The sequence below is a fragment of the Porcisia hertigi genome, chromosome 25, assembly GCF_017918235.1.
Source record: "Porcisia hertigi strain C119 chromosome 25, whole genome shotgun sequence".
Lineage (NCBI taxonomy): Eukaryota > Euglenozoa > Kinetoplastea > Trypanosomatida > Trypanosomatidae > Porcisia > Porcisia hertigi.
In genome coordinates, this window is record NC_090584.1 from 123,353 (window position 1) to 145,717 (window position 22,365).

General features: G+C 55.8%; 5 protein-coding genes across 5 annotated transcripts; all 5 read right to left on the bottom strand.

Moving 5' to 3' along the window:
• Positions 1 to 1,159: 1,159 nt before the first annotated feature.
• On the bottom strand, positions 1,160 to 3,994 carry JKF63_04539 (uncharacterized protein; the record flags this gene model as incomplete). Its single annotated transcript, XM_067900523.1, has 1 exon — positions 1,160 to 3,994. The coding sequence occupies one exon, from the start codon at positions 3,992 to 3,994 to the stop codon at positions 1,160 to 1,162; it is 2,835 nt and encodes a 944-aa protein (XP_067756544.1).
• Positions 3,995 to 5,104: 1,110 nt separating this feature from the next.
• JKF63_04540 (uncharacterized protein) lies at positions 5,105 to 7,207 on the bottom strand (the record flags this gene model as incomplete). Its single annotated transcript, XM_067900524.1, has 1 exon — positions 5,105 to 7,207. One exon carries the CDS (start codon positions 7,205 to 7,207, stop codon positions 5,105 to 5,107), a length of 2,103 nt encoding a protein of 700 aa, XP_067756545.1.
• Positions 7,208 to 10,390: 3,183 nt separating this feature from the next.
• JKF63_04542 (uncharacterized protein) lies at positions 10,391 to 11,062 on the bottom strand (the record flags this gene model as incomplete). The annotated part of the gene is made up of 1 exon (XM_067900525.1): positions 10,391 to 11,062. One exon carries the CDS (start codon positions 11,060 to 11,062, stop codon positions 10,391 to 10,393), a length of 672 nt encoding a protein of 223 aa, XP_067756546.1.
• Positions 11,063 to 13,910: 2,848 nt separating this feature from the next.
• On the bottom strand, positions 13,911 to 14,306 carry JKF63_04543 (uncharacterized protein; the record flags this gene model as incomplete). Its single annotated transcript, XM_067900526.1, has 1 exon — positions 13,911 to 14,306. One exon carries the CDS (start codon positions 14,304 to 14,306, stop codon positions 13,911 to 13,913), a length of 396 nt encoding a protein of 131 aa, XP_067756547.1.
• A 1,783-nt stretch (positions 14,307 to 16,089) lies between these two features.
• Positions 16,090 to 19,464, bottom strand: JKF63_04544 (uncharacterized protein; the record flags this gene model as incomplete). The annotated part of the gene is made up of 1 exon (XM_067900527.1): positions 16,090 to 19,464. The coding sequence occupies one exon, from the start codon at positions 19,462 to 19,464 to the stop codon at positions 16,090 to 16,092; it is 3,375 nt and encodes a 1,124-aa protein (XP_067756548.1).
• Between the last annotated feature and the right edge of the window lie 2,901 nt (positions 19,465 to 22,365).

The window sequence follows — 22,365 nt, forward strand, 5'->3', positions numbered from 1 at the left end:
GTGGAAACGAAAAGTAAGCCGTAGAGAAAGAAGAGCATCATTCAAGGCAGGGCAATGGAGTACCTACTGGGGTTGAGTTACGCATGTACGACATGCACACATAACCACAATGGCACGCAAAGGACACACCGGAGCAAAGTTCGACAGAAAGTAGATGCCACTCTTGACGGAGCAGCAGCGACGCGCCGATTGTAGGATGTAGGGGTGTGGCTGTGTGCGCGCTTGCGTGGTGCCATTTTCGAGGGGAAGATGACGACACCATCGTCTGCAGATGCGAGGGCGACGAATTCACGCGCTCATGAAGAATTGTGGCGCAAGTCATGCGCGACTCCTCCACTCAGCCTCGTATATGCGTCCTGCATTCGATGTGAGTTTTTTAGTCGGTTGGTTACAATGCACGCCCTTGGGGGTGTAGAAGAAAAAAAATTATCCACCCCTCTCTCAACCCAGTCTGCGGGCTCCACAATACGTCGCTGAGTGCCTGTCCACACGCACACACACAGACACAGACACACACACACACGCAAGCGCACAGAAACGTGCCTAATGGGTGTGTACAAGAGGGAATGCATTGCCCCGCCGCCAGACTAGCACCACTTCATACCGGCGCGGGAGAGAACCCCCATGAAAAAAAAAGTGTTTGGGGAGGGGAAGGGGAGGAGGGGAAGGGGAAGGGGAGGGGAAAGGAGTAGTAGTAAATAAATATATTTATATAGAGGAGTGCACATTACTCGAGGCGTGGCCCTCTCTTAGTTATCCGTGACGTCTCCATTCATCCGTCAACACCCCCACCCCCACCCACCCCCAATTATTCACTCCCAACCACTGCCCTTCGTCCCCGACGACGACAGAAAGCCGAGCTACTGAGCATACACACACAAGCACGCACACAAACACACCACACACCACACACGTACGCACGCTAGTAACCAACTTCAATCTAAGCGGGGAGGGGGAAGATATAGACAACACACCTGAAGACAGGCCCATGCACTGCTGGCAACGGGATAGGAAAGGAGAAAGGTCAGGCAAAGAGTCGTGCTAGAGATAGCCGTGCGATACGTTGAGCTTCTTCAAAGAGCAGCTCACTGCGCCCAACAGTGTTGCATTATCCCGTACACCCCCCCCCCTACCTACCTATCTACGCTCATCAGCGTGCTCACTCAGCGCGCACGCGCTTTGCCTGCGGCTGCTCGCCCTTTCCCTTGTCAACGTCATGGATGAACGGGGGGAGTGACGTCAAAGCGCTCGGGGCTAGACCGCGGATGACATAATCGATGTAGTACGTGCGCCGAAGTAAGTCATGTTGGCGCTGACTGTGCTTACGTGTGTAGGCGAGCAGCGGCTCGATCAACACCGCCATCGACGGCACCTGCGCGACAGCCTCGAAGTGACGTGAGGAGATCAGCACGTAAAGCACCAAAGTAGCAACCATGCAGTGACGGCTGTTCGTGATCCACTCCCGCGTGTATTGCAGTAACCGAGTCATCTGCTCTGCATCAAGGGCAGGGAAAAGCTCCGCGCGAAGCGTGTTTTCGCACTGGTGAACATCCTTGGCACACCAGCGAACGAGCACTTGGCGAAGATGGCGTGGGTGGCTCAGTCTCAGGGCCAGCATAAAAGCTTGTGAAAACTCGCCCTTCCGAAGAGCGTTGGCGAGCTCCTGTTCCTGCAGGATCATGTCATGCCGTTCCTCCTTGACGCGGGCTACCTCCTCGGCGGTGTAGTCTTCCGTCGCGATGAGAACGCCGTCGGCGGAACCGGTGTAGAAGATTGTCTCGCCTGAGGCTGCACGCTCCTCGACCGCTAGAGCCCATATCTTTTCAGTATGGGCCTCCGCCGACCAAACCGACTCTGAGGACGCGATAGCCCACACACGTAACACACCCTCCGCATTGCCTGTCACGATCTGAGTGCCATTGTTGAAGAAACTCACCTGCAGCACCGATGTTCGATCGACCTGCAGTGCCTTCAGGCAGGTCAGCGACACGAGCGACCACAGCCGCACCGATCCGTCATTGGAAGCCGATGCCAGCACACGATCGGCCGGTGAGAAGGCCAAAGAGGAAATACCGCGCCGGTGGCCCCTCAGGGAGGCCTCGCGGTAAATCTTTTTGCCCGTGATGTTCCACACATTCACGGACTTGTCCTTGCCGCCTGTTGCGACGTACTGGTCGTTGGGCGCCACCGCCACTGCATAGATGGGGCCGGTGTGGGCTGCATTCACACCGCTCCTGTGCTGTATCTCATCCACGCGCGATTGCGACAACTTCGCCGACACGCGCCCCGCCAGAGGAGCACCGATGTCCCACATGCGCAGATTCTCGTCGCTAGACACAGAGAAGAGCAGCAAATAGGTATCTGTCTGCCGCTTGTTGAAGGAAAGCGACGTCACCTCCGCCATGTGCCCGCCAATGCCACGCACAACCGTCTCGCAACTCGCGGTTGACCACACGCGAACCTCCTTGTCCTTGGCCCCTGTGGCGACCCACGCTCCATCACTGCTCACTGCGCAACAAAGTACTACATCGCTATGGCCGCGCAGCGTCTTGGAGGAAACACACCCGTCCGAGGCGTAGAGGCGCACATCCTTGCTGTTCGTCACCACGGCGCGATGCAGCGGCGAGGCCTCGGGAAACAGCTTCACGTCAAGCAACTGATCCAGAAACCCCACCATGGTGCGAGTGGCCTCGTACTGGGTGGGCTCCGTCACGGAGGGGATGATGTACTGAATGTTGAATCCAGCGTCACCAACATACAAACAGGAAGCGTCCGATGCGTGTGGCGTGTCATGCATCACGAGCCCGCGGAGCCGCCGCGTGCCCGTTCCTTTTGGCCTGCTCGCCACCAGAAGGGAGCGCACAAACGCCTCCTCGGCGCTGTCCTCAGCGTCTGCAGCTGGCGGCTTTGGAAGCCGACGCACAACCTGCACAGCCTCGCTCTCGCTGACGCGATAGGTGCTGACCACGCCATCCATCGCACCAACGTGCAGCAGCCCAGTGCCCTCGAAGGTGGCAACTGAGACGTGCTCCTTCATCACAATCGCGCGCACCTCCTTGAGCTCCGTCGACTTGTGGTCCTCGGTGAACATCAATTTGTTCAACGAAAGACGTCGATCTCTGGCGATGGAGTAAACGTGCGTGAGCGCTGCGCTGAAGGTCATGGACTCCACTGCCTGGACGTGTGGGCGCCCTTTTGCCACGATCCGCTTAGTTACGAAGTCGAAGACCGTGACATGTCCTTCGAAGGATCCGACAGCGAGGTAGGCCTCCTGGGGGTCAAGGCAGATGCTCTGCACGAGGGAACTGTGAGGGCACACCAGGTTGTGGGTGAGGTGGTGGTGAAAGACGTTCCACACCTTCACACTACCATCTGTGGCACCGGACGCAAGGTAGGTGCCACTGTGAGAGAAGTGTACGACAGAAATGGCGTGCTGCGCTGCTGTCCAGTTCCGCAGTAATTCGATGTTGTACCGCACAAGGGGCGAGGTAGCGGGCTCTGTGGCGACTGCATCCGCATCGCTGACCCCCGTCTCAGACATGTTGCATTCCTCAGAAGCGACAGGGGCACTCTGCCCCGCTGAGGGGGGAAGCGAGGAGGGATGCTCCACGCGTGCGTCAACACGCAGCACGTAGAGTTGCAGGGAACGCGTACCGACTGCAACGTAGCTCCCTGCCGGAGCGGCGAGCTCCCTGGCGTCTTGAGAAGGCCCAGATACAGTAAAAGACGCTCTCGACGAGGGCGCAGCCCCCTTTTTCTTCGTGCTCCCCCCGTTCACCGGGTTCTCCGTCTCCACCTTGACCGTTTTGGCACTCCTTGCCTTCTTGGGGAGCATCTCCGCCGCGTCAGCAGCCTCTTCGTCATCGACATCGGCAGCCTCTGGTACTGTCACGGCGTCGATGTGTAGAATCACATCCTCAATGGGCAACGTGTACTTGCACAGCACTTCGCCAGTTTTCGCACACACGATGTTCACCGTGTCACCGCACGCCATGACGAGGCATTCATCTAGAGCGGGCGACGACGAAAGTGCTGGCGTTAGAGCGGTATCCGAGACGGGAAGAGAGAGAGAGGCCAGCGCGCCGCCACTGAAAATGGGCTCCTGCGTCCATCGCGTGCGAAAGCGATTTTTCCCCTCCATTTCCTACTGCCGCCCCTTGACAGAGGAGTAGAAAACGCGTGTACAAAAAAAATGAAAAGGGAGGAGGAGGAGAGCAGGGGGGGGGGGGACGGGCGGGGCGGATGAATCGTACGAGATTTTCGGCACCTGCGACGAAGAACGTAAGTGCCAGTGTTGGTCCTATCTGAAGGCGGTGAGGGACCCCGTTAGGAGCGGGTTAGAAGAGGGGGGAGGGGATGGGAGGGGAGTGCAGTGAAAGAGGTAAGAGGCACGACACCAACGCACAGAGAGAGAGAGAGAGAGCAGCAAACGAGGGAGAGGAGGAGTGGCGCGTGAAAATAAAGAGGAAGAAAAAACCATCTCAGAAAGCGCACACCTGTGCAACAACAACCGTGACGTGCCGCACATACACGTAGTTTTCAAAATCCTGAACATGGAGGCAGGAACTGCGCAGGGGGAAGAGAGGAGGGGGAGGGAGGGAGGGCGGAGAAGGGGGAGTCGGTTAATTTGGGCCTGGGGTAGACAATCTGTCGCCCATTTTTTTTTACCGTCCACACACACACACACACATCCACACACTCCCTTTCCATCCACTCTCGCCACTCGATGTGTGTGCTATAAACGGCGTGCACCGCCGAGGTTTACCCTTGGTTGCCAAGGTAGAGCGAAAGAAATGGGGGGGAGCAGCTATACACCCTTGAATATAACAGACCTGAAATCTTCAGTCACGGTGCACAACACATCAGGAGGTCACACCGATCCACACACACACACACGCACACACACAAAAAAAAAGTGAAGGCTCCCGCCATTTTTCGGTGGACCACACGCCCTCTTTTCTTTTGGACAGATGATCGAAAGGGATCAAGGGGTACATGTGTGCCAACATGGGCTGTGTCAAGAGCGCGACATGGATGACAGCAGCGCTGTGCCTCCACACACACACACACACACACACGCAATAAAACTGAGACCCCGTGTTCTTCAGTCCCAGTCTGCGTTTGGCTCATCCTCGACACCCTCCAGCATGCCAGGAATAAGCTCATCGATTTGGGATATGTTCACCACACCCGCTCCGCGGCCGCGCAATGCGCGCTCCATCGCCGAGGGCACGTCGACAGCGGGCTCGGCTATAACGCTGCGCCGGCGCCGCTTTGAGGCGCGCGCATCCTCCAGTTTTTGAATCTCCTCTTCCGTTCTGGCACGACCGCGCTTCCATTTTTCGCCGTAAAGAGAGAGACCGACGCGCTCGCGCCGCAGGCGCTCCTCGTTGTCTAGCACGAGGTAAGGCAAAATGTCGGTGCAGTCGTCCTCTGCGGTCTGTGGAAGCACGAGGAACTCCCATGGCAGAGCGTGGCGGCGCTCGCGGTCGTACAGGATCTCCTCCAGAGCGAGACGGACCCCTTCGTCGTCTCGGTCAAGAAGGCGGCACTCATTCTTGTCGGCTGGGGTGCCCGGCAGCGGACTTCCCCCGCGTTCCTGCAAAAATCCATGGCCGAAGAGGTCGTTCTGCGTAGGGTGGCTTAAAGAGGAGGCGACAGCGCCGCCTGTAGTTCCGCCATCAACGCGATCGACGCCGTCCTCGTCGGCAAAGTCAAAATCGTTGCGCAAACCCATGACTTCTGCATTGCTGTTCATTAGCCGCGTGTACTGGTCCGTCATCCACTGCAGCTGCTCCGGCGAATCCATCGTGGCGTCCCCCATATGAGTCAAGGCAGAAGACATACCCCCATCGTCGGGAAACCCCACCGCCGATGGTGCCTTTGCGAGCGAAGACGCCAAGGACTCGTCGGGCAGCAGATACACCGGTATACCGGTGGACGACACACCAGGATTGCCTGGCACCCCACCTGTTTCTACAAATCGGCTTCCGCCCGCTTCACTGCCGCTGTGAAGAGATATCTCGCGCTTGATCAGCAGACGGTGCTCTTCTTGCTTCACACTGCGCTCAACCTCCTCCAGTGGGATCGGTTTTGTGTGGGGCAGACCCAAAATATGCAACTGTTGGGCTGGCGTCAGTCCCTTCAAGTCTAAGTTCTCCTCCAGTGGGACGATATCCTCCAGCTCGCAATGCTTCATGATGAAGCGGCGCCACTTGTCACACCGCTCCGGCGTGGCGGGCTGCGACGTCTTCGCCTCTGAGACAAGTTCGTAGAAGATGGCTGACAATTCGCGCATACTCGCGTGCACGTCCTCCTCGGTGGATTTGCGGCTGGAATCATTGAAGGCCGGTGGCAATGTCTCGTGCGATGGCTGGTAGTTGTCAATACTCTCCAGGCGAGCCGTGGGTGTGGCCGCAAACTCAGTCAGCCGTTTGCTGATCGTGTTGGACGTAAGTCGCACCATCCCGCACACCTGCTCTGGCGTACGTCTAATGCCAAAAACATAGCAGGCCACCAGCAGCGCAGCAGCGCACACACCCATCGGCCGCCTACCACAGCTAATCCAGTCATCTTGCATGGCCCGCAGCACCTTGAGGGCGCAGACAACCACGTCTGTCGTCTGTGACCCGAGGTCCATCTGCTCGGCAAACCGCTGCACGTAACATGATGGGTCGATGACAGGCACCTCTGTGTGGGTGGCGTGGCAAATGAACTTCATTTGCGACAAGATCGTGTGTGGATCCTCGCCATTGGTCTCGGAGAAGTCGTAGATGACGTGCGACGTGCGCTCACGTCGGCAGGCCGCGTAGAGGCACGCGCAGAGGACACTCGGTCGCGTGCCAGAGATTGCATTCAAGCTCAGTGCCACCTTGTAGATGCCGAGGGCACGCTCTACTGTATCTTCGCTGATCTCAAGTTGACGGCTGATGTTGAGCATCTCACGGCGTGCTTTGTCGATGGTGGGGCGGGAGTGCGAATGAGTCATGCTCGTGCTGGAGCCCTTGTACGAGGTGGCGGGGCGAAAACTGCCGGCAAGACTACGAAGCCCCCCACCACCGCTGGCCGGTTGTCGACCTCCCTGTGCGAAGATGGGGTCGAGCTCGTACTGGTCGCTAATCACGACATCGCCGCAGATGGTGCACGTTGTGCGCCCATTTTGCCGATCCACGAAAAGGGCAGAGGTGGGATGGGAACAGCTCGACATCCAGTATGGCTGGGTGCTCCAGTGAACTAAATCGAGAAGAACAGCCTCGCGACACACATCAAAGTCAAATGAACAAAAAGGAAGGGGGAGAGAAAAAAAGAAAGAAGCGACATTAAGGAGCAGAAGGACAGCGACGTTGCAGCAACAGTGGCGTCAGTAGAAAGATGAGGCGGTGGAGGCGGCGGGTGTGTTGGTCAGCGTGGTTGACACTCACCCACAACACCACGGAGACACAGAAAAAAAAAAGGAGGGAGAAGACGTGGGGGGGGGGGGGGGGGGATGAATCAAAGTCTGTGGGGAGCTGCATGCAGCAGACCGGGACAGCCCTCCTTGCGCATCCATGGAGATGGGGAAAGGGGAGGACATGAAGGTTCGCAGATAGTAGTACGCGGTGAGAGAAACCCCCCATCGGGATGGAGAAAAAGCCGAAAAAGAAAGGAAGGGTGGGGGTGCGGGGAAAAACATGAGAATGGTCAGACCGATATAAGTCTGTGGGGGCGCGTAGGCAGATGAGGGGAGAGGCTCGTGTACGAGAGGCAAAGGGAAGACATTGCGTGTGTGTCTCGCCTTTGCTTTTCTGTGAGACTTGTAGGTGTATCGACTGAATGTGGAACCAAGGACTATCTTGCTCTGAGTCGACCCTCCCCCGCCACCACCAACACCCCTCATGTCACCCCTTCGCAGCGACTTCACTGGGACGCGTCTCGTCGCCAGAGACACTGAATGGGAGCCGTCCGACGGAGACACGGACGGAGACACGCACACTCTCAGTTTTTCCACTTTTTGGCTTCAGCGTATCGTTTTCTCCTTGGTGCCTCTCCCTCCACCCTCGCCCCTTGGAAATATATCTGTATATAAAAGATACTCGAGCGATTGAGAGAAACGGAGGTCCAGTAAACGTCGTGTGGTGGCATCCTCGATAAATCTCATCACAGAGAGACAGAGAGAGAGCTACACGAATACACTTCCAGGGCATAATTAAAACTGTGAAGAGGTCCAACATGAAACATTGCGTTGGATATCAGACAACAAGTATCACTCTCTCCTCCTCCTCCTCCCCCCCCCCTCCCCAACCACACCTCACGACCTCGAGAGCCCACCTGGGGAGATGAAGGCTTGGAAAACGAAGCGGAACCGGTGGGGTTGCAGCTCCCGCTCTGTTAGCTGCTGCGCACGCAGGCATATGGCCTCCAACTTGCTGTAGAAGGTGAACATGTACGCAGGGCGATCAAAGAAGACCTCCACCACGACCTCCGTCGTCCCCGAGTCTTTGCGCGTCCATCCCAGCACACGGTGCCTCATGCAGTGCGGGATCTCGTGAGGGAGCAGCTCCATAAACGTTTGCCGCAGCAGCTCAGCCACGCGCTGCGGGGGAGTCAAATCAGTCACCTCGCGGCGGTAGTGCTCCCACGCCCCTGGCTTTGCATATTGGCAAAGACAGTCCTTCAGCTCGACCAATCCACTACCACCCTTGACGCTCACCTCGTGCGTCGCAGCAACTGGCAATCCGAGAGACTCGAGGTCCGTGCGCATCGCGAAGTACAGTTCGCGGTGGCGCGGTGTCTGCACCTTGTCCATCATCGTCATGGCAAGGACTACAGGGAGCTCGCGGCCAGCAGCGCGACGCACCACCTCCGTGGCGATCACCTTGTGTTCCTTCTCCACAAAACCTACACCCACAGGGAGAGCCAGAACAACGAGGTCCGCCACAAAAAGTGCGTCGTACGCCTTCGCCGTGCCGGAAGCGAATTTGCGGCGCGTGCGCTGCGTAGCCCGCTGAACTATGCCCGGTGTGTCAAGCAGGAGCAGCTGCGTGTCATGCACTGTGGCCACTGCCTTGGTCCAGTCCTTAGTGCTTCCATAGCGGTTGCTTACGGCACCGACGTTGCTGAGCGCCATTGAGTTGACGAGCGACGTCTTTCCCGCGTTTTGCGGCCCGAGGAAAGCGGCGCGCAGCACCAGTGGATTGGCGGGTTGCTGAACAGAGTGAAGACCCTGTTTAGAACTAGAAGAGGTCAGCCCTTGCACATCCGCAGCAGCAGCAGCAGCAGCAGGAAGGGGTGGGAAGACTTCCTCGACAGGAGTGTAGCGGCGCTCTTTATAAATTCGCTGAAAACGCTTCGCGACAGCGTCAACGCCCTCCTCCCTATGCTCGGAAAGAATCGACACAATGCGTTGCTCCCACCGGCGGCGGCTCTGCAACGACGTGAGGGACACCCGCGAGCGCCTAAGCATACTCCAGTGCGAATGAGACAAAACAGTGGAATCAATGACACCCACAGTGACAAGTGAGGCGTGCAACTGTGCATTCCGCGCGCGCGTGTGTGTGTGAGTGTGCGTGTGTGCAACCGTCGCAGGCAGGTGACGTGATGAAAGGAGAGAAAAAGAAGAAAATAGTCGATAGCATAAAGGGTATTCCAGTCATACGAACTCAAAGGAAACAGTACAGAGCACTCCCGTTTGGCGTCACCCTCCCCCACCCCCACCCCCTCTCGCCATCCCCAAAACTGCCACAGGAGAACATTTTTGATGGGAAGAAGCGGTCCACGCGCATTACAGGAGTGACCAGCAGAGTCGCCGGGGCACCGTCTCTGCCTCAAACGGTACTCAACCGCTCCACAAGTTGCCTCACCACACGAATTGGGCAGCCACGTTCACTGTCGCAGCTCGCTCCGAGCCATCGCCAGACAGCAAATGGCCGCCCACGCCCCTAGGGTCACAACGCTCGGACCTCAAAACGTGCCAGATGTCCGAACGTCCCTCCACACACACACACACACGCCGAGGCGCACTCACCCCCTCCCTTTTCCTCCTCTCAAAAAAAAGAGGCATAAAAAGAGAACTCCAAACGTAAAAGAGACGCCTACAATTCGAAGTCTAGAAAATACAGTGATAACTCCCTGTAGAGGCTCGGTAGGTGTGGTTTTTTTTTTTTTGATCGACTCAGGTTGTTTGATGTGGGCATATGTAGCCTTGTCTAGGTCATGTCTCCCCTTCACCCTGTTATATATAGATAGATAAGATTTCCTCTCGTTTACTCATCCTCAGCAGTTCACCTGGCATGGCAGTCGCATCGACCTCTCCACTGCCATGAAGAAAACAATGAAACACACATGCCCCTTGTCCTCCAAAACGAACACCAGTGGTGGTGGTGGTAGAAGGGGGAGGAGGAGGGGGGTTGTCTCAGGCCTCATCGACCACACGTAGTAAGAGGTCCCTCACTGGTGCACAGCAGCGCCCGAACCGATCCCCGCTTCCACAAATGCACGTCTCTACCTCATCCATCTCCGTCTTCGCTAGCTTCCGCCGAAAAGCAGCGTCCATTGCGCAGCGGGTTGCACCAATGGTGAGCATCTCTCCGAGTTCCTTCATTAAGGCGACGTGCTGCGACGGGGTCAAGACACCGGTGAAGGGCGGCTTCATGGACGCAGTCGCAGCACCATCGTCTCTTTCCGCACAGGTGAGCATTTCCTGCGTCGCACAAGACGATGCAGACGGAGCTACCGTCGGTTGTCTCAGATTGGGGCCGGGAAAACCTAGTGCACCCTTGTCGGTCTCGCAACCACGTTTGATACCGTCATTGTTTGCGGGTACAGGAGCCGCCCGCCCCCCCTGGTTGTCTTGCTCGTCTGACACGCTCACCGAGAACCATATCGTCAGCACCAGAGACAGCACAAGGAAAGCTTGCAGGGCGTATGAGTGGCACTCGGACACGAGGCGGGCACAAAGGAGCCAAATCAGCAGTCGAATCACAAAACGTGCAACGAGACGGTAGTGCAACTGCCGCTTGTGATACTCGTGCATCCCACGGCGCATCCTCCTTCCGTTTAACGGAGCGCTCGGTTGCCCCTCCATCCTTGGCAAGCGTCTGGAGTGGGAGGGGGGGGGGGAAGAGTAGTGGGGAAGGGAGGGATAGAGGACACAAGTAGCACAAAAATGAAAATACAAGTGTCCAAGGCACCCGCCGTGCAGAGTGGACAGGAGTAAAGAGAGCCCAAAAGCTCTGTGGGACACGGAAAACACGGGCGCTAAGAGCAGGCAGGCGGAGCGATGGGAGTTGATAGGATTCGGGTAGACGCGCAAGAGAGTGTGAGAATTCGTTGCGAGAGCAGCAGAGGAAACCCCAATGGAGGTCTGGGGTAATCAAAAGTGGTCCATGTGCATGACACATCCGCAGCCACACACAACACACACACACACACACACACAGGAATCGGGGAATTCACAAAATATATATATGGGGGGAGGTGTGATTTGGGTGTGTAGGCGTCTCGAGAGTTTTAGACACGCACACATCTCACTTTTGCTTTTTTTTATGGGGAGATTACTCGTTACAGGGGTGGAAGAAGCGGAAGATCGGTGAAGGCGGTGGTGGGGGGGTGAACACCCCACCACCACCACCACCACCTCAAACCCTATACGTCATCTCTGGCGCACAACCCACATACTGCAACAGCTGCATAGAAGAGAGAAAGACGCACATATAGTGAATGAGGGTGGTGAGAGGGGGAAGGGGGGGGGAAGAGAGCGAAAGACACGAAGGAGGAGAGAGTCATCCTATACGAACGCAAGAGCACCAGCCAAGATGAACAAAATAGGAGAAAATATGCGCGCATGTCGTTTGTTCGTCTATACTTTTCTGGGGAAAGAAATAATGTGAGAAAATGGCATCCTCCTCCTCCTCCTTCCTGCCCACTTATCCACTCCCCCCCCCCCAAAAAAAAGGGGGAAAGACAACCAAAAAAATGTCGGAAACAATAAAAGGCAACCATGCATACGCGTATACGTAAAGAACCCAAACTGGAGGTGTACTCCAGAGAAAGAACACCAACGGTCCGGCAAGGGAAGAGGGCGAAGAAGGAGAGGAGGAAGAGGGGGGGAGCGAGGAAAAGAAATTGCAATGTGAAGCCTAGGAAAAGAGCGAAGAGAATTGCAAGGGGGGGTCCAAACGCATCACACGTAGTGTGTCGTTATTCGTTCGTGAAGTCTCTCTTTCTCCCCCCCAACAGCAACAACAGCGACAATAATGCTCACAAACATTACAAGACACATGGCCCATATCTGCGTGGTGTTTACCTGTGCCCTACGCACAACTTCGTTCCGTCTGTCTACCGAATTCTTCTTGCCGCCTCCTTACTCTGTGACATCCCCCCCTCTCCCCTCCCCCCTCTTCAATCCACAAACGTGACAGTTAGCAGTGTTATCTTCATGGATCGGAACCGTGACGTAAAAAAAAAGTGCGATGGTGGTGACAGAAAAGTTTTTTGATGGAATCGAGGGTTTTTTTTTCCATGGGAGGAGAGGGGGAGAGGGAAGGGGGGCGAGTCCGACCCCCCACCCCACCCCGCAGGACCGTCACACAAGTCTTCTCTTTTTTTTTGCTTCCCTTGTTGACTCGCTTCATACGCCTTCAGTTGCCAAGAACACGAGGCTTGCGAGGAAACAGGGATGAAGATCGGTGATACTATTGTGTTGTTGTTGTTCCAAGGATAAATAAAGGAGCGACAGATCTTCTGGAAGGGATGGGCAGGAAAAAGAGTGGGGGGGGGGGGGGCGAAAAACAAATGTTGGGGTTCTCCGTGAGTAAAAAAGGAGGGGAATAAAGTCGTCACGCCCTTAACCACGCACAGTGCACCGGTGCAAGAGCACACATACAGTGAAGAACAGCTCCCCCTCCTCCTCCTCCTCCTCTCTCCTCCCTCCCCCCCCCTCCTCCTCATGCTTCTCGCGCTGTATCATCAGAGAAGTAACTAACAGGAAAGTGATAACCATCACGATTCACTTCAAGTCCCCGAGGGGACAAAACGTAGGAAAGGAAAAAATATGTACACCCAGAATACACACACACACACACACACACACAAAACACGTGTGTGAAAACATGTACATATATTTTCTGTGTACGCAACTCTTTGGATTAGCCCCCCTCTGCTTCAGCCTTTGTTTAAAGGTGTATCAACAGTACATGACAGATATAATCACCTTTCTCCTCTTTCCCTGTAGAGCACACAAGAAGTGCCTCGAAATCGTGTTTCAATCTCTCCGTCCTGTGCAATGAGGCGTACAGAGAAAATGTGGAGAAAAAGGAAGGAAACGGAGTGTATAACAAAAGTTTTGAAGGTGCCGCCGCCGCCGCCGCTGCTGCTTCTGCTGCTGGTGCTGCTACTGCTGGGGGTACATCTGCAGACACAGAGCGGCACACTCACAGCGTCCCCACACTGTATCCACAGTGCACTCAACAGTCTCATCCAGCGGTATGGATAGGGGGAGAGAGGGAAGGGGGAGGGGAGGGGAGGGGACTGTGGCGTTCAGAGAGAACAGTCATGTCTCACCCGCTTTTCTTCCGAACCACGGCTGTACTCCCCCCCCTCTCCCTCTCCCTCTCATGCCCGAACCCTTTCCTAGATCACGGAAAGACCCCCGCCCCCGCCCGCCCCATGAGGAAAGAAGAGTCAGGGCAAAGTTGACTGCCAGAGCTGGTGTCGCAGGAAAAGCAGCGTGCAAACAACACGCGTGCGGATAAAGAAAAAAAAAAGAGAGTCGCCCAAACGCAATACGGCAAAAAGAAAGGGGCGAAGCACTGTAAGAAAACTCGTCCCAGTTGGGATCCTTGGGGAAAAGTAGCCAAAAAAAAGGGGGGTGGGCGTGCGCCCGCGTCACCTGTGCTGACTGAAACATCGAACCTTTGGTGAACGCTCTACTACTACTTTGCTTTGAAGCGGCGCGTGCCCTTCGCCGACCGTTTTAGAGACTCTTTGAAGTTGTACATCCGCTCGATCTCCTCCAGCTCGGTCCTCGTGTCCATCCGAAATGTAGAGGCGATGAAGATCAGTATTATGACTACCACCATGATAAAGACGTGGCGCTCCTGGAACACGCCCTGGTATCGGTGACGCACACACCGGGCCCGACTCCCAATCACCGGTGACGGTGATGCAGGACGACTAGTGTCCATATCAGACCAGACCCGCAGCTCCTCCTCTGTATCGAGCGGCTCATCCGGGAAGTCAGCCCCAGCGTCAATATACATGCGAGTCGGTGAGCACAGCACCCCTGCCGAGGCGCTCGCCGTCTCTTTTCGCTTTGCCACCAAGTGCATCTGTGAAAGCCTTTGTGGGCTACTTCAGTAGATCAACTTTTTGAAAGGGAGTACTCGTGCAGTGGTGCAGAGATGAGCGTGCGTGCGAATTGATGGAGAAAGGGCAAGACAAGGGGGAGAGGGGGAGAGTGAGGGAGGTCACATGGCGGCACCGGCGCAGTACACGTCAGCGTTGCGCTCAATGGATTTGTCCGCCAGAGGGGGGAGGGGGGCTCGCTTGTGATGTTCCTTGGAATATGAGCGCCACGTCAAGCGAATAGATATATTTGATGCCAAGCCACACAGCCGGAGATTGAACGGGGGAGATTGGAGGAGACAAATCAAGACAGACAGAGTGAAGGCGCACAACAAAGTGCAGGGAAAAAGATAGGCGCAACAGGAAATGAACATATGTACGTATGAATATGTATGTACCTTTTTTTTGTTACAACAACGACTAGCGAGGCGCTGGTGTCAATTTCAGACGACACAGCTGGATATATTCTGATGCGCGAAGAAAATACGGGGAGGAAGGACAAGTGGAGACAGGGGCGAGGAGACATACACATACATATATATATATATGTATATATATATGTGTGTACATATATGAATATATTATTTTCGAAGAGCGCTTCACCAGATACGTACACACATACATACACAGACAGAGAAAGACGGGCGAAATACAAAAAACAAGGAACAGGTGTGTGTCTGCGTGGGGGAACAGGAAGAGGAAAGCGAGAGAGGGGGGGGGTGGCAATGTGGACGCATCCATAACTCTGGTTGGTCATCGTCCCTGCTGATGCGATGCAAATTCAGGAGTCCACCGTTCCAACGGCGATTTGACCATATTTTTTTTTGGTCACTTCCGCCGCTCTCCCACGTCTTAATGTGTCTTATGAGACTAAGCGAAGCGGTCAGGCGAATGGGGTTTGAGGCAGAAAAAAAAAAGAGAGGGAGCAGGGCAACTCCTCTGCCCACGCCACCTCGCTTGGATCACCACTCTCCTCGAAGATGCTCTTCTCATATGGGCCAGCGGCCTGAGCGCAACGGGCGCAGCGATGCCCACATTTGCCTTGCCTTTTCTGCGAGTCCCTTACCTACAGGAGGCCACTGCGTCCCTACATAGACACTCGAACTTCTGTGCATCAAGACGGCTGTCCCTTCCCTGCTTCACATTGGAGTGCGTGTGCGTTCCCTCCCCAAACCACCACCACCACCAAACTCCTGCAACGGCACACCCGCATGCCCTTTGGATAAGAGATCTTCTTCAACACAGAGACCCCACCAGTGTGCATCCGTCATCTCGGTTGTCCCCTGGCACCCCCCCCCGCCCCCTCCTCGGCTTACCTGCAGACCTCCATTCATGGACTTCATGTCCATATCACCATTTCACCCTTGCCGTGGCTGCCTCGAGCCTCACGCCGTACGCGTCTCCGTGCGGTCTTGCTCGGGTAGTCCTGCTGAGCACACTTGCATCACAGTGAGCACCCTGAGTAGGCCGATCGAGCTATATTTTCCCCTCCCTCCCGCACGTCCCCACCCCACCCCGCCGTGCTCATGAAGAAAGCGTTCGCTACGCTCAAAAAGTTGCCCATGTAGGGCAGCAGAAAAGGCTGCCACACACACACACACACACACACACAGGCGTCGTGCCGTTGACATCCCATACCGATCTCCAACTATTAGCGACCACCTCCCTTCACCTCGGCGCCTGCATGTGAGTACAGAGGTCATCTCATCTCACTGTCTCCCTCCCCCCCCCACCCCCCACCCACTCCACACGATCCGCCTCGTCCCTTTAAGAGGCTTCCAGTGTGATGTTTTCACTGCGGGAGGCATGTGAGTGGCGACCGCTACTGCGCTTGACAGCGATAAAGATATACGCAGCAATGACCGCCAGCAAACCAAGATAGGCCAACAGGAACAGGAGCCGCTGCCACATGCTTACACTCTTAATAGATTCGCCAGCGTCAGGACCGGAGGGTGAAGACGAGTTGGTTGAGTCGTCACTATGAGAATCCCCTTTGCTGTCGCTCTCCATCTCACAGACAGACACCACCTTTGTTTGATTGTCTTTGCACACGCACTTCCCATCGTAGCAGAGCCTGGAAGCGCAAGATGTGCAGGTCTCCATGGCGAGCGCCAGCGGCGACAGCGCCACCGTTGAAGGGACCGCCGTCACTTGCATGCCGTCAAGCGTCACGTGAATTACGTACGGGTCTTGCTGCACACCAGCTTCCAGGCCGAGGACGGCATCTGGCAAAGCTACTTCGTACGCCGTTGCGGGAGAAGGCCGCGCCGTCACGCGACGCAGCAGCCGCAGCGGCGATGATGCGCTGTCGTCTGCCATGGTTGCTGGTCCTCTGCCGTACACGTCGATCACGATCACCTCGCTTGGCTGGAACTGGCCCTTCAGGAGCAGCATCACTCCCGTCAAGGAGTCCGGCACCTCACTCGCATTCACTGTGTAGAAAAAGTAGGTGACGTCCGGCTGAACGGGCAGACTTGTAGCAGAAACGAAGAAGACGCATCTCCGCGAAGCCCCCGTTGTGACGCCGAGGGAGGTGTCAACGACCTCGAGTGGTTGGGTTTGGCGACTTAGCGGGCCAATGCTTAATGAATCGGGACCGCTCAGCTGCGCCGCTGCGTCAAACGGGAGCTGCGCCGTGCTCCAGGTTGCGCTGTTGTACGAGTACGACGGGGACGGGAATGCACCAGTTGGGGTGGCGGCCCTTGAAAAGGAGAGCGCGACGCCTTCCATGTCCGGCGGGACGCGACCACCGCACTCCTCAGCTGACGCTGCGGCGACGGCGGGCCACGGCTGCGCAACCACGTGCAAGTACTGGGTGACCGCCGAGGTGACAGAGTCGACCGTAGAAGAAATGAAGGGCACCTCGTAGAGAGCACCGCTGACGTAGCCGCAAAGCCTGTACTGCCCCTGGATGGGCACACGGAACGTGAGGTGAATCGAGTTGTTTGTACTGAGTGGAATTCGAGACGACCCGGTGGCCGCCGCCGCGTACGCGGAGACCCCAGGGACCGTCTCCGGCAGCACGCCTACATCCTCGCAGCTGTAGCCATTGCGCACCAGGTGGTACATGCCGGCATCCGCGCGGAAGCCCACAACGTTCACTGTGATCGGCACTCCTGTGTACACCTCTGTCGCCATGTGTGTTGGGGTAGCGACATGCCACGATGTTGCTAGCACATTCTCACCACTTGTTTCGTTGTGCAAAATGGAAAGGACACCGAGTCGCTGCAAGTCAGCGAGACACGCACCCATGCGAGTGTACACGTCTGACGTAATCGCTTCCGTCAAACCTCTGATATGCATCACCGCGATCGGACCAAGGGCGTCCATTGATAGCAGCTCAGTAGAGTAGAAGTGGAGGCACGAGACCAGCTCCCGCTTGACCGCAACGATGCATGCCGAGCTCGTCGGAGAACCCGCCGTCGCGCATTTGGGAATCGCTGTGAAGACCCGCGCGGGTGAGGCGCCCAGGGAGTAAAGAATATACGCGCACGTGGTCTGTGGACTGTCCGCCTCGAGGGGATCCAGCGAGTGGGCTGTCACATACACCTCCATCGCTGTGGGTTTCTGGATCGGCTCACTGTGGAAAACCTCGTACACAAAGACAGTATCGGCGTCGGGGGAGCGGGTGACCACAGGGATGCGCGCACCCCTGGTAGCCGAGACACAAACAGACCACGACGTGGCCAAGGCACCCGGCAGCAGATTTGAGGCCTTAAGCTCTGTCCGAAGCGAGAGCGCGATAGCGGGGAACTCGACGCCGCATGGGGGGGTGCATGTCAGCCGCTGCATTGGCACAGCGACAATCTGCAGAGCTGCTGACGACGTATGCGTCGTCAGCAAGTCGTCTGCGTAGCTGCACGTCACCGTGTACGCACCAGGCTCACCGAGTATAACAGAAAAGACGTGTTCCACCACGGCATCTTGCATCGCGGTGTCGCGGTACACTGAAAGTGGCACAGCTGCCCCGAGCGGTGCTGTGCAAGTTACGTTGACTGGGCGGTGATAGACCATAGAAGGGTCAGGCCTGATAATCGCGGGCGACGCTGGCAGAACTGTATACACGACCCTCTCCATCGACGTGATCCCCTGGACGTGGAGCGCGCGGAAGTCCAGCTCGCTGGTGCCGACCGCGGTCCATTTGAAGAGAAGCGTGCTGAGGGGTTTCCATTCGATCGATCGGTTCACGTACATGTAGTACGTCGCTGGCGGCTGCGGGTCGCTGACGAGCACGTTTACGCCACCGACATAAGTTCCAGAGGGCGGGTAGACGTTCAGCGGTGGCGCTGTAATGTTGAGCCTGTACCTGGCGAACAACAAGTGCCTTCGACTCACCACCGCTACGATGTCCGTGGACTTCTTCAGCCGAAAGGCCCCACCAGTGTAGACCGTTGGGTTCGTAGGGTCTTCGTTCCTGTAGAGGAGTACCTGCGTGGCGCTCGTGATGCCCTGCAGCTCCACGAAGATCGGCTGGTTGTAAACAATAGAGTCGGTCGAGATAAACCGTATCGAGCTGGGCGCATCTGTGGCGGTCGATGCGACTGTGTGCCGCGCCCGAGCACGCAGCGGCTGTGCCGCCTCGTAGACCACATACGCATTCACGGATGTCGACACATTCAGCAAAAGGGGATGCGTGTGCGCTGGCGATGTTTCGGATGCGAAGGCCTCGACGCCGAGAGCGTAGATATGACTGCCATCAGCAACCATTATTGCCCCACTCAAGGGCCAGAACAACACCGTCGGCGTTGTTGAGGGGCTTCCCGTGCGGACGGGCCCGATCGTGCAAAACTCATAGCCACCACCGGGCGTCGCTGCGAAGGATCCGGGCCGCTCCAGTCCATTGGCGTTGCGGCAATAGCCGTGGTTTCCCACCGCGGTCGCGGGGTCTACTGGGATCGCCCCAATCTGTAGGCCTTGCGAAGGCCACATCTTGCACAGAATGCCACTTTCGGTCATGTTCACCGTACCTCGGTAGTCTTGTCCATCTGGGAGGTAGTAGGCTTCCGCGCTTCTGCCACACGTGGAACCACCATCAGTAGGAGTAGCAGCATAAGCAGGCAGCACCGCCTCACTGCCGAGAAGCAATACCGCCACCGCCGCAAGCACAAGAGCCGCGGCCCCCATTGACGGTGAAGCCAGCATGTCCCTTCGCGTTGCGCGCGTGTGAATGGGTGTGTGTGGTTGTTGTGCGCTAACGCCTCCAGTGAGCTATGAGAGACAACTGAGCAAGAGACAGCATACACATCCGAGGAGTTCAGACCCGTGCGCTACGAGACAGACGCACACACACACACACACACACTTGAATGCACGCTCCTCTGTCCCAGAGGGTTGGGAGTGCGAGAGGAGAAAGAAACGGAAGACCTGAGCCCTACGAAGTGCAAGAAGGCAGACGAGGAGGAGGAAAACTAAAGGAGTTCGGGTTGGCAGAATCACCCACAAAACCTCCTCTGCATATGAGGCCACCGTAAGCTGCCCTACCTACAAATAATTTACACACAAAACTTTTTTTTAAGGGGGTCACAATAAACAAAAAAAAAAGGGAAGAGTGCACTGTGTGATGCGCTCCGGGGGGGAGGGAGGGAGGGGGGGGAGGGAGGCCCACTATGGGCGTATGACCGCAGATGCCCCAAAATGTGTAAAAGTGTCGGTAAACGTATACCGATTCCCTCGCAGTGCGACAGCAGCAGCAGCAAAAACAAATGAGCGGTACACACCTCAACACGGTTGTGCCAATAGATCAAGTCACAAAACAGAAGGATAAGATGAACACTAAGAGGGAAATCCCGTTTTTCATAACGCAAAAGATGTGGCTAGAGCACGTGAGTAGGTGTGAGTGTGACTGATCGTGTGTGTGTGTGTGTGTGTGTATGCCTACAAGGACAGAAGTGAGCCTTCTGAGACTTCGGACTGACGTATCACCCAAGACAATATCCTATACTAGCCCCCTCTCGTCTCCAGCTCTTATCGTTGCGTGTGTGAGCCGCTTGTTTGGCTCCAGGGCGCCAGACGCGTTAGCAGATATATATATATATATATATATGTGTGTGTGTGTGTGCGTGTATGCATGATTGCCAGTCAGAGTGAGGGAGGGGGGAGACAAAGGACGATAGACTCAAGACTCAATGATAGTTAGGCAGGCGTGGACGCCCATGCCACATTAGGCGCGTGTGTCCCCCCGCCGCCTATATAAGCAGCGATGTGCAGCCGCCGGTAGACCTTTGGTGAGTGTGAATGCAGAACAGTTTCAAGCAGACACATACTCGCAGGGACGTGCGTACGTGCGTGGCTGCGCACAAGAGGAGCGGCGGCAGCGGCGGCGGCGGGGGAGGGGGAGGGGGAGGGGGAGAGAGGGGGGGGGAGAGCAGCTTGAGACCGTATCGATAAATGCACGTGCTTAGTTGTGATTATATCGTATTCGCAAACCGCACACGAGTTAGCGCATGTGTTGCCGTCTTTCGGGTGGCGACAAGCATTTAAAAAGATATTTAAAAAGGAGTAGGTGAAACAGCTTTCAATTATTCGCGGTATGTGTGCGTGTGTGCGTGTGTGTTTGTGTGTGTGTGTGTGCGTGTGTGTGTGTAGGGGGTCGAGCGCGCCCCATCTGGCTGTCTGTGTTTGTGCGGATGTGGGTGTTTGAAAATTGCATGTACCGAAAAAACAGGGAGATAGGAAGAGAAAGAGACAAAGACAGACAGACAGTGAATGCGGTTGGAACACACAACAATAACAACGGAGGCATACCTCTTTTGATGCTCTTGTTGCACCCTCTCTCTCTCCCCTCCTCCTTTCCCCTTTTTTTTCTTCCGCGTCACCATCAGGCGGGCGGTGATGGCACGCGGGGAGTGGGGAGGGGGGAGGAGAGAAAGCAGGACAGCAAAATGTGTGCTCCGGTGGTGGGAAAATTTGTCTGCCTGGAACTATCATCCTGCGTTGTCTGTCTGGCCGGCTGGCGTGCGCAGGGGAGGGAGGGGGGGGAGCAGAAAATGAGCGTGTGTACATATTCTTTTGGTGTTTTTTTTTTTGAGAGGTGAATGGTTGTGGTAATGGGGTGGGGGTGGGGGTGGTGCAAGTGATAGTCATTTCTTCTCTCGCATTTCTGCGTTTTTTTGTCTATTGTTTTTCTCGCTTTAGCACATCTTTACTTTCGTTTTTTTGTTGTTGTTGGCAGGACTTCCGGTTTCATTACTAGAAAAAGGAGAGAACGTACGCACACACACACACACAACCACCTACACACACGCACACAAAACACACACACACACACACAGAAGCGACGACCGCTTTTATTTAGTTCTGGTGTGTGTGTGTGTGTGTGTTTGTGTGTGTGTGTGTGATCCTTGCTCTTTTTTTTGTTTGCTTTTTCCCGTCTTTACCTAAAAAAAAGTAAATTTTAACGCGACACAAATCGGGAGAGTGGGGGGGGCAAAAATGGAAATGATATATAAAACAACACACCAACATGCATATAAAAATATATACTACTACTCAAATGGGGGAAAACAAACGCTCACAAACACACAAAAACACGCTGAACTACACGAGAGCGCCCACAAATCACTACCGTCACCGCTTATCGATCACTTTTGTTTGAATCCTTTTTTATATATAAATACTCATCAATCCTCCACTTTTGGACGTCTCTGTTTTCCTCCTCAAACTCCCCGCAAGTAGTGTGAGTTCTGTATGCCATTATGCGCTCAAAATGGCTCACGCCGCACACACACACACACACACACAGACACACAGAGAAACCAGGATCTCAAACGGTTGCTGGTCCTAGCACGCTGTGGTCTGGGAGGTATCTCACCAAAGTAGGACCAGCTCCTCCTCCTCCCCCCCCCCTCCCTCCACCACGGAAGGGGATATGGCATACACCGCTGTGTGACCAACGCACCCTCCCCCTGACGTCACACAGAAAAGAAAGAGATCAGGCAAGGAGATGAAGTGGGAATGCAGCAGCGGCAGCAATAGGATACACGAGGTGGTGGGAGAAGGGCAGTGGCCAGAGAGACCTAAACATGCACGAGGTGAAGAACAGCT